This window comes from Octopus bimaculoides, chromosome 3 (genome assembly GCF_046866305.1).
Source record: "Octopus bimaculoides isolate indiv1 chromosome 3, ASM4686630v1, whole genome shotgun sequence".
Lineage (NCBI taxonomy): Eukaryota > Metazoa > Mollusca > Cephalopoda > Octopoda > Octopodidae > Octopus > Octopus bimaculoides.
In genome coordinates this window covers 70,721,046-70,734,022 of record NC_142930.1, presented here as the reverse complement: position 1 = coordinate 70,734,022, position 12,977 = coordinate 70,721,046, and the positions used below count along the sequence as shown (strand labels likewise).

Genomic DNA, 12,977 nt, shown 5'->3' with positions numbered 1-12,977 from the left:
ACATACATATGTTTATACACATGCACACTGACGCACGCATATTCGCACAAACACACACAAATAGAATGCAGCTCTGATAACGGACGGAGCCAACGACTACTGAAAAGTTTACAAGACTCAACGAAAATTTTAGAAGAAATAAATAAGTAAATGAGTGGAAATCGAACCGGTAAGTGTGTTAAATATTAAGGCAGTAAAGGGGAATGACTCCCCACAGACACAATAAAATATGCTTCAACACACGAATTCACATAAAGAATCATGATAATCAAATACAAAAACGAAATATATATATACAACCACACACACACACACACACACACACACACACAAATAAACATATGGATGGATGGATGTATGTATACGTATATATTATATCTTATTTAAAACTATTGTGCAAAAACATGAATGTGCACGATACAGTATCGCAACATTGTCATGTGTGCCACATCGCACAACCCAATTAAAAAAAATTCAGTCGTTTCGACCTGTCCACACATTTTAAAATTCATTTCCATAAATTTCTGTCATGTGAAACATCCAGTAGTACTTGAAATCGTGCTGAACGCAATTTAATCTGATATTTGGAATTTACTCTCAATCTGCTCATGTGTATCCTCAGCAAACCGCTATTTTAACCAAACCATGGATCGGTTTACGTAATCATCTTTATTTTACATTCGGATACGCTTAAATCACGTTCTATTCACTTCTAATACAAAGTGAGTATAAGGCAAATGTATATTTTCGTTTTAAAACATCAAACAAAATCTATATTCTATAGCTCCTGCGTGGTTGAATGTGGTCAAATTTAACAAAATTTGTGCATAAGTATGTAATGAAAATAGTTCAATTCCAGCAATATCCAGAGTGATAAAACGTGTGAGATTGAAGGATCATATAAATATAGAAAACACCATCACCACCAACAACAACAGAATCAAGTAGAATGCACTTATTTTAAAGATTGAATATTATTTTAATTTTATAATTATGCCTTCTATTAGCTATGGGAATATAAAACAAATCAGAAACCTGGTAAAAAATACAAAATAGGATTGTTTCACTTACACTGTTATAGTTGTGTAGTTAAATATGAAATATATTCCATTCCATTTAAGACAAATTACGCATGCATGTATATGTTTTATGTAGGAGAAAGCTTATGATAGGGAGTACTTTGATATTACAATTTATGACACATCAAAGCGCAACATGTTCCAGTGTAAGGCACAAAAGATACTTCAGATGTTTTAGCTTTCAAACGTACTCTGACGCAATCAAGCAAGTCACACGTTATCCATGTACAATGTCCGTCACGGTACCCAAAAAATTCGCAAGAACTGTTTTTGGCACAAACACGCATTGATGTTCTATTTCTGAACATAAGGTTATTAGCTCTATTCAAGTATACTTTATTCTTATAGTTACAGCTTGGTTTTGGTGTCAAAGTACCATTAGCACACGTCACATTCTCGTTAGATTTCTTCCAGTAATTAAGGTGACATGAATAAGTAATATTCGTATTTTCTGGGACTCTGCTTCCAAACGGAAGATATTGCAGCGTTTCTCCATTTCGGTAGCTATATAATCCAAGCTCGGGTAACAGTTGGCAGTTCTTAACACAACTTGGAAGGTTTCCAGTCCATGTTCCATTTTCTAAACAGGTTCTTTTAGAATCTCCCAACAAAGTTTCTCCTGCTGAACAGCTATATTCAATAACTGAAAAATTTTGTGACAAAATAAAATTTAATCCATGCAGTTTCTCAATTTTACACGTTTTTCTGCACTGTAGGTTTGGGTACCATTCACCCGACAAGCATTGAACGACTCCATACGTGACAGGAATGAAAGATCGTTTGCAAGAATATAACACTTTCTCTCCTTCATTGATTAAGGTTCTTGGTTTTAATATTGTACCTTCAGAAATAGTCACCACTCTGCCAGCAATTTCAGGCACAACACAATTCAAAGTGCAAACAGGTGTCGGAAAGTTCCAGCTACCGTCTTGAAGACAAGTTAATACAGATTCACCTTTCACATTATATGGTTGCGTGCAACTGAAATGAATTGTTTCGTTAATTTTAACTTCATTTGTATTGTTTATATTGCCATGTTTGGGTGGAAGCGGTGGCAGACATTTAGTACTTTCACAAACTGGTGGTGGGGACGACCACTGTTTAGTTTCTTGACAACGTATTGAACTGTTTCCTCGCAAAAAATAACCAGAAAAGCAGGTAAAGTAAACAACAGAGTTATATGTGTATGCAACATTTGTCATGAAACTATTAGCAGGTTTATGAAAAATTGGGCAGGCTGTTAACTTACATTGTATAACTTCATACGTCCATTTACCATTCCGACAAACAATCTCGGTCGTATTGCCTCGGTTTGCTTTAAAATATCGGTTGCATTTTTGTTCCAGATATATCTTTTGTTCTTCCCATTTTATGATATATTGTATTCTACTGTTGTTTAATTCCGGTAAAGAACTGCAGTTTAAGAAATCTATCACTTGTTTAAAAAACCAAGGAGTAAAGTTTTTGTCAATTGAACTTCTATGACTATATTCCGACAAAATATTTTGCATAATACTATTAAATGCATTATTCTCACTTTTCACAGTGAATATGATTAAAAAAAGAAAATAGAAATATGTGAATATCATTTTCTGAATTTTGATGGTAAACTTTACGTAAATAATTTACAAAACTATATTGCCGAATGAATAGCTGTAAGTCTTTTACAGTCGAGTTAGTAGGCAGTTCGTCGATTCCACAAGTGTATCTTATAAAAATATTTTCATTTATATACTTCTTTAATTTTGAAATTAAGGCATATGGCATTGCTTAGGGAGAGAATTAGAGATATGAATATTTATAGGAGGTGGGGTTTAAAGATTAGATGATTGGTTATTTTAATTTTTTATAGTATAATGTGGCTTAGATTATAGCAGAACAGCACAGGTCATGTAGTACAGTAGTAAGCGTATTTACATAAATTACATACATTGAATTAGCTTCACACATACACACACACAGACACACACAGACACACACAGACACACACACACACACACACACACACACACACACACACACACACACACACACACACACACACACTACATGTGTTGAAACATATGGCTTGAAAATTTAAAATATTAATGTCTGCAGTGCAAATAAAATAAATACACAGAGTGCAGAGAAAATCAAGCACGCATAAATATCCACAAGATAAAAACTGTATGTCTAAAGTGAATTGTATGTCTAAATTGAGTAAATTTCATACACGTTAGTTACTTTATTGGTCTGAAAGATGGCACTGAGTGGTCGCAAGTTGACGGCGGCAGGAGAAACATTGTCCAGATTTTTTTAGGCTGACTAAAGGAAAAACTCAGCTTAATGTTTAGTGCCTTCTAGGAATGGCAGACATAATTTGGGTGATGAGAGGAAGCAAAATACAAAAGTCGAGAGTTCCTGAGTGAAAGTAGAACGAGATCAACAAGCCAGGCTGTAAAGAAGGCAAGCAAGTCAAAGAATTAAAGCTCACTGTAGTCGTGTGAGAGAGAGAGAGGGGGGAGGAGAGAGGGAGAAAGAGAGAAGGGAGAGGAGGGAAGGAGAGGAGGCAGGGAGAAAGAGAGAGAGAGAGAGAGAGAGAGAGAGAGAGAGAGGAACATGAAGGTAGAGAGACAGAGTTATACATCGTGTCCTTTCGTCAGTGGTTTGAAGAATGTCACGATGGTCAGTCGGTTGATCATTTTCTTGGAAGCGATCTTGTAATTTCGTATGCACGCTATCAACACCGTCTTAACTGCAGAAACAATATGACATAATGGCTTTCACTTGTGCCTTGTAAGTAGTTAAGCCCTTGTTAGGGTCTGGAAGATTTTCTTTACCAGTAGGCCAATCTTTGTGATGTAATTTTGACTATACTAAAGAAATACGTTCCCTGAGAGAGATTCTCAGTGATGTGAAAGGCCTAGTAGTTGAAACTATTAGTTTTATCCTTCATGTTTAGTGTGTATTTTACGAAATTATTTGAAGTGATTTTGACAACATTAGAAAATGGTTTCGATGTCTCTGTTTATGGAGTTAATGCAAGTTTGGCGTGAGGTTTTTACATTGCGTATCAATGATATCAGACTGTGAAAGATTTAAGAGGAATAAAGCTTGCTGAAGCTGACAGCAAATACATCGATGTTGTTCTGGAAAAAGAACGTTGAAAGCAAAATCGAAATTGGGGTTGTCCAAAATTTTATAGCGTATGTCACAGAGACGCCCATCAGTATGTCTCCGATGTTAAATTTTGACTTCAAGGCACCGATCTATAGTGTTGTATGCCGATAAGAACAGCCCTCGAGTTTGCCAAACTCTATCCTTACTCCCTATTCAGACTTATACACAAACTCTCGCACGCGGTTAACTATCACCATTGCTACGGGTCCTCCACATCGCTACCAACCGCCATTCTAGCTTCGCAACTACTGATCCAAGAGATTTTCTACCATTCATCATGACATCTATATCCAAACTGGTGATGATATTACTATTTTTGCGGTTCAATTGCAAGGCGTCTATTAAGGGTTTCATTAACAGAAGTGTTAAATTCAAGGATGACAGATTGTATTATCTTACTGTTATGTCTGTCGTTCAACTGTTCAATAAACTGATTATTGAGTATGTTTATTAATTGCATCAAATGAGAATATTCTTTCTCTCTTCTTTCTTTTAATCCTAACCATTAAGATTTAACCGTATTTTTAGTCTCTAAAAAGATTACCACTTTCACTACACGATGTCGTATCAGCTTCCCTCTAAAAGGATCCAGTCTCTCAATTGTAGTACTCCAAAGAACCACCCGCACGCTATTCCATCGAATCCCAAAGTACTACACGGGCATGATCCCCAATGCCTTCAAGGAATGGTATACGCAGCATATGTATTCGCTTAGATGCATGGAAAGAGACAATTCCATCTCTTTGTCTCGTTTTTTCTACAGCCGAAATTGGGGGTGTCCAAGTGTTTATAAAGTATGGCCGAGAGACAACCATTCACACACAACACATGACGAAATTGGATACTTGGGCTAATTCAGTTACCTGAGGGTGCCAGAAAATAGTTTAAGAACAAGTACCGCTGATGTACCGCTGATGTACCGCTGATGTACCGCTGATGTACCGCTGATGTACCGCTGGTGGTACATCATCTAGCTACGCCACTGTAGAGCGGTAACATCGTGTCAAATTTCAGCATCGAGTGTGTGATAATGGGTGTCGCTCCAACTCTCCCAATTTCGCTTTTCTTTTCAACATTCTTCTTCCAAATCATCAACGGCATATTTACTGTCACTCCCAACAACGTCCACTACTAAACAATTCTTCCAATCTGACGAATGGATGGGATGTACCACACCATCACTCTTCTCTCTCACGTCCTCTCACCCCATATCTCTCTTTCACTCTCTCTCTCTCTCTTTCTCTCTCTCTTTCTCTCTTTCATTCTCTCTCTCTTTCGCTGCGTCCACATTCCTCTCTCTCGCCCTCTTTATCTCCCAACCCATCTCTCTCTCTCTCTCTCTCTCTCTCTCTCTAAAACACGACTAAAGCTAGCCATACTCCTCTGACCTACCTGCCTCGCGGCCTGGTTAGTTCGTCTCGATTTACGTCCACTCAGACTCTTCAGATTTATGTATTTCGCTTCCCCTCGTCACCTAAATTATGTCCATCATTTCTAGCTGGCACTAAACATTATGCTCAGCTATTCCATTCTTCATCCTACAGGAATTTTCAACAATGATTTTCCTGTCGCTGCGAACTTGCAAAATCTCAGAACCTTCTTTCAAACCAACGCAATAAAAAACATGTATGTATAGATTTTATCCTGCAGATAGTCATGCGCACTCGGTTTTCTCAGCACTCTGTGGATTTATTCCATGTCCACTGGTCATATTGATATTTCAATCGTCCAGGTCCTGTTTCACCAAATGTAGAATGTGTTTGTAGGTTCGTGTGTGTGTATGTATGTGTGCGTGCGTGTGTGTGTGTGTGTGTGTGTGTGTGTGTGCATTTGTGTGTGTGTGTGTATTTGTGTGTGTGTGTGCGTGTGTGTCTAATCCAATGCATGTAATTTATGTACACATGCCTACTGCTTTCTTATAATCCTAAGATTTAACCGTATTTTTAGTCTCCAAAGACTGCGTTCTTTTGGTACCTTGCTTACTGCTGTGCAACACTACTTGTGTTGTTCAGCTATAAACTAAGCCACATTTTACTATTCAAATTAAAATAGCCAATCAACTAATCTTCAAACCCCTCTCACTATAAATATTCATGTCTCTTATCCTCTCCCTAAGCAATGTAATAAGCCTCGACTTCAAAATAAAATAAGTATATAACTGAAAAATATTTCTCTGAGATGCAGTTGTGGAATCGACTAAAAAGTATCATTTAAAATACATCTGAACTAACAGATCTACTTTCGGAACTATAGTTTCGTAAATTTTTCACGAAAAGATTACCATCGAAATTAAGAAAATGATAGAGCAATTTATTTTCTTTCTTTAATTATATTCAGTGAAAAGAGGGCAAAGTGCATTTGATATTATGCAAAATACTCTGTCTGAATGTAGTAATACCACTACATCAGATAAAAACATTTCTCCGTGGTTTCTTAAACAAGTGATAAATTTCTTAAACTGTGGTCCTTTACCGAAATTACTCAACAGTAGAATACAATATATCGTAAAATGGGAAGAACAAAAAATATGTCTGGAACAAAAATGCAACCGCTATCTTCAGTTGTCGAATTCAGTTCAGCAGGAGAAAAACTGTTGGGAGATTCTATAAGAAATTGTTTGAAAAATGGAACTTGGATTGGAATACTTCCAAGGTGTGTAAAAAGCTGTCTACTGTTACCCGGGTTTGGCATATACAGTAACCGATATTCACACAATTTACAATATTTTCCGTTTGGCAGCTCAATTCCACAAAATACGGAAATTACTTATTCATGTCACCGCAATTACTCGAGGAATTCTTAAGAAAATGTTACTTGTAATAATGGTGTCTTGAATCCCAAACCAATTTGTTCATGTAGAAATGTTTGGCTGAATAAAATGAACATTCTTCAGTACAAAAATCATTCATCAGTGTCTGTTTGTGCCACAAAATAAACTTACGTATATTTTGGTTACGTTGATATAGGTCGTGAAAAGATAACATGCAACTACTTCGATTGTGTTACTGTGCATTTTGACAATGCCACATTAGAAATAAATTTTAGGGATTACTTTGGAGATTGTTGCGCTTTGAAGTGTAATGCATACTAATATCACAGTACTTCCAACATGAAGCTATCTCTTAAACAGAAAGATATATATACATTCATAATTTGTCTTAAATGGAATGGAGCCTATTCCATATTTAACTACAGAACTATAACAAATATAAGTGAAACAATCTTATTTTGAATTTTCGCAAGGTTTCTGATTTATTTTAAAATGGCATCAATAATTGAAGACATATTTTTAAAATTAAAATAATCGTTAATATATTCCCCTTAATTCTGTTGTTGCCGTTTCTATTTTATGTTTCATGAATATGAACCTTCAGTCTCACACGTTTTATCACACTGTATATCGCTGGAATTCAATTATTTCCATTACATACATATGCATAAATTTTGACAGGTGTGATGATATATGAATGAAGTGAATAGAACCATATTTAAGATTCAACGAGTGTGAAGTAAACATTATTACATAAATCGGGCAATAGTTTCGTTAGAAAAGCTTTGCTTGCTCTAGACATGACGGATGTGAAACTATAGGTAAAACTCATCTTTGTAAATGTTTAATACGCGCGTATTGAGCCACAAAGTATTGAGTAATTATTAAGTTTAATGCAACGTTGTTTTTATATAGAACTTGACGTAGATATATATGTATTTATATACAATTTGATGAAAATATATATGTGTGTGTGTGTGTATATATATATATATATATATATAGACACAAGATGTGATCTATTTCTAGCGCATTAATTGTCCACGTTAGTGGTCGACGTCATTTTTTTTAAATGTACCTTAATCCCCTGAGATTGCAGATAATATTTCTGAATCTCTTTGATTCTTTAGATGTGCTGGCCTCCTGATAATTAATCGATATTAATTAATATATGACTAATTACCAGATTTTATAATAATATTATATATATATATATATATATATATATATATATATATATATATATATATATATATATATATATATATGACCGTTGACTGAACACTATTCAATTTTTTTTCTCCGTGTTTTTCTCCTTGTCTCCGTATTCTTTCTGTTGAAGAGCGTAGCTCGAAACGTCAAAGACTTTCCGTATTCCCGAGCGTCATACTAATATATACTTTTGTTATTTACATCACCTGTCCTCGTCTGTTGTTATTTTTTGTATATTCTCCCATATATATACATATATATATATACATATATATATATATACACCTGATGCACAAAAGGGATAGAGATGCAGGAAAAAGCCGTAAAATGTGACAACCGACGCAGACTTTGTGGAGTTCACACTGAAGATATCACCCACATCATAAGCAGTGGTCCGAAAATGTCAACACGGTATATCTACCGACCGATGAGACATGACGTTGTATCTAGGGCACTCTATAATGAAATCCGTCGGAAGGATAATCCCGAGGAGAAAGAAATAAGAAGCCACAATATAATAGAAGCCGTAGCCACTCATAGTAAAAGGGAATACTGGTGGAACGTACCAGTGAAGACTTCAATAAAATGTAAGCACAACAGACCTGATATAATGATTTGGGATAGACAAGAGAAACTGTGTACAGTTGTGGAAATTAGCTGCCCAGCGGATATTAACGTAAAGCTGAGATCAGTGAAAAACAGAACACCTACGCTGAACTATTGAGAAATCTGCAGTTACTCTATCCAGATTACAAGTTCAGGTTTATACCTGTAATTATTGGGCCCCTGGGATATGTAACACACTGTCTAAATACCAATCTTGAGAAATTAGGCTTCTCAAAACCAGAAAAGAGAAAACTAATTCGAAAACTACTGACCCAGTCTATCACTGGAACTGTAAAATCTGTAAAACTTTCCAGAAGTTTATCATTGAAATATATATGAGCATGTCTAGATATGCAACTATATGCATACATAAAAGAATACATACATAAAACATACAAATCTGGACATGCATTCATACATACATACATACATACATACATGCATACATACATACATACATACAAAAACACCCTGTTGTTGATGTTGAAAATCCGATGAAGGAACCTTGCATCTAGGTTAGAAATCGGTTCTTTCTCTGTTGGTAAGAAATATTGAAATAAAACTGAACAATGACATACATACATACATACATACATACATAAATACATACATACATACATACATACATACATACATACATACATAAACATGTAATGCGTGTGTACATGTATTTCTTTATAGTATGCTCTGCTATAAAGTTCCCACGATTTTCGTCATACTTCTATGCTTCTGTGACATCGTTTCTTTTACAATTCTCCTGCGTCGCATTAAACTTAACAGTTCCCTTTAATCTTCAAGGGTTAAAATATCTCTTCGGCGGCAAACGGATTCAATTTTCTAATCATATCAGCTTACATCAGTTGCCAAACAACAATCACTGGCACTTCTTCTGTAGAACCATTTCCACTAGGGTGGCAGGTCGACACTCATTTATCGTTCAACAATCCATTTGAGAAAGCAATGTCGTTGCCCTTGATACCGGCAAAGCTTCAGACTTTTTCTGGTATGGGAGTCTCATTTCGAAACTCCTAGTCTATACGCTTCGGTACTTTCTCGAATCTTAGCTTCTTATTGCATCACGCTATTCTTCTTATCGCAGCTTCTTATCGCATCACGCCATTCCGTTGCATGTTAACTAAGATCTTACTCTCTCACACTCAAACAATACTGGTGTGCTCTAAAGTTCAATTTATCCCTCGCTCCTTTATTTCTTATCATCTATGACTTGTTTGTCCTTCCATTCAACAATTATACAAATAATACAATCCTTCATTTCTTTAAAAGTTTTACCCAGCAGCTTAACTTTTGCCGATAATATTGACATCGCAACATAAACGTACAATTTATAAACTGAGACCGCGCAAGTACTCTCTGTTGGAGTCATTCGAAACTTCTCCCTTTCAATAGTAAATATACACGAGGACTGGCCATATCAAAAGGAAAACATCACACTTCACACCTTTTAAACGTGAGCTGCAATCTGATAGATGTTTCACAACACCAAGGAAATTAGACCTTACAACACCGAAATGCATATACTTAACATGGCTAGGTAGATTAGCATCCTGAAGAGTGACCATTCTCTTCACCAACACAATCTTATTCCCATCTGGGACAGTCCTACTACTGTGCACAGAGACAACCTAAACCGTGTCCAGAGAAAACCACTTGACTGACTGGTATAATTTCACTGTTTTGTAATGTTTTGTAATGATTTCTATCTCATCCGAAAAATAAGCCTGCGAAGGATGTGTGTAAATGGGGAAAAGACGTGTAACCCTGAAATATATATCTACGTATGTATAAATAGATATGTATTTACACGCACGTGCGGTCACATGTTTATGTATTTATGCTTATATATACATGTGTGTGTGTGTGTGTGTGTGTGTGTGTGTGTGTGTGTGTGTGTGTGTAATCAAAGGTGTAGAGATGGCGTACTCCGAAGAAATTTACCGGTAACGTAATCCAAGGGTAGAGTAAGAAATCCATGAATCAGGTGCTCCAAATCTGTCGAAAGAACGTAGACGGTCCATGTGAGTGTGCAGTAAATAGTGAATTCAAATAAACAATCAATTAACAAAACAAAAAATAATATAATTAACGGACAGCAAGAGGACGTGCATAAGCAATGTACCTGCTTGACGCTCGGTAAAAACAGAGTTTGACGTTTCAGCAATGTAACCGCACACGTGTTGTTGCTTAATTATATATATAATAAAGCTCTAAAAAATAGTGGTTTTAGCGAGGAAATAACCTATACACCTGTCCAGTAACAAAGAAAAGGAAAAATACAAATAAGAAAATTATCTGGTTCACACCACCTTACTCCCCCGAAGTGACCTTTAATATAGGTAGATATTTCTTATCCATTATTGATAGGCATTTTTCAATCAATCATAATTATAGAAAGCTCTTTAATAAGCACAACTTAAAAATTAGTTTTAGTTCTACTACTAACATTAAAAATATAATTGCACACAACAAACAAAAACAACAAAATGAAGCCGGCTGTTCCTGCAGTGTTAAAAGTTTGTGCCCGCTAAATGGAGCTTGTATGGCCGAAGCCATCACTTATGAAGCCACCGTAAACTCTACAACTACTAAGGACATAGTTTCGTCAAAGAAATATGAGGGAAATTTTAAAGCCAGGTTCAACAATCACACCATAAGCTTCAGACACCGGCATATATAGAAAACAAACAAATTATTCACTTATATATGGTCCTTAAAAGAAAAAGGTGTCAATTATAAGATTCACTGGAAGATCTTGGCCATGTGTAAGCCTTACACTAACGGCAGTGGAAAGTGCAGTCTTTGCGATATGGAAAGATGGCTTATCTGGAAAAGTTCTTTAGACCCGCTAAATATTTAAATTCTAGAACTGAAGTTTTTGGATCATGTTCACATATGGCAAAATATTTGCTACGTTTTTGGACCCTACAAGATCACAGATAGAACCTGCTATTTATATTATGTCCACGTACAAGCCTTTCATACGTCTTGACATCTCTTATATATTTACATATATTTTATTACTTTATATATTTTTTCTGTATATTATTTTTCACTCTTTATAATTGTGTGACGTATACGCGTGTAGTATATACCTAATGTATATGTGCGTGCATATATACATGTGTACGAATGGTTGTATATATACGAGTGCAAGACTCTACCTGTTGTACTTGTCTCCTTCCTTTATACATATATGTATGTATATACGTTTATATATCTGCTGGGGTAGATGTGTTTGACAGACAGGAGGGTGTATTTGTGTATATACATATATAACTCATTTGTATATTCAAATTTTGCGGCGAGTGTGAATGTTTTACGGTTTATGTTTTTTGCGCATGTGTTTTTACTTACGTCTATCCGCGTATGTATGTGCATGTGCGCATAGACTACGTTTTGTATATCGCGTATGTATGTGTATGTGCGTATAGAGATGTGTATATGAACATAATGATGCGTGCATTTTTGCGCATGCGTTTTTATTTGTATATACGTTTTCCGCGAGTGTATATGCATGTGCGTATGAACTGCGTATGTATATGCATGTGCGTATGAACTGCGTATGTATATGCATGTGCGTATAAACCGCGTATGTATATGTGTGTGTACGTGTAGAGATGTATATATGAGCATAGTGATACGTGCATGGGTATATACGTGTGTGTATGTGTGTGTATGCGTAGACATATATATATATATATATATATGTGTGTTTGTATGTATATGTACACACGTGTGTATGTCTATAGATAGAAATACATACATGTCTGTGTGTGCATACATGTATGTATGTGTGTATATGTGTGCATATGCGGTTTCTATGAATTATTACTTTCAACATGCCTTTTAGAGTAATTTCCCTTTATTCAATGGGTTTTTTTTCATAGCGTTTTGTCTTAATAACTGATGAGATACCGGAGCAGACTTCAGCCCCGACATCTGAAACTCTGAGTTTTATTATGACAACCAAATAATTGTCACATATATCAATAGATAAATTCCTCTATTTTACATAATATCGAGGTCTCATTCATTCTTTTCTTGTCATATTATTATCATTATATATATATATATATATATATATATATGTGTGTGTGTGTGTGTGTGTGTGTGTGTGTGTGTGTGTGTGTGTG

At 35.6% G+C, this 12,977-nt stretch overlaps 1 protein-coding gene and 1 pseudogene across 1 annotated transcript; one reads left to right on the top strand and one right to left on the bottom strand.

Moving 5' to 3' along the window:
- Positions 1-958: 958 nt before the first annotated feature.
- LOC106871307 (P-selectin) lies at positions 959-2,783 on the bottom strand. The gene has a single exon (XM_014917692.3). The coding sequence runs from the start codon at positions 2,666-2,668 to the stop codon at positions 1,187-1,189; it is 1,482 nt and encodes a 493-aa protein (XP_014773178.1). The 5' UTR covers positions 2,669-2,783; the 3' UTR covers positions 959-1,186.
- A 3,964-nt stretch (positions 2,784-6,747) lies between these two features.
- Positions 6,748-7,329, top strand: LOC149136584 (uncharacterized; annotated as a pseudogene).
- Positions 7,330-12,977: the final 5,648 nt, after the last annotated feature.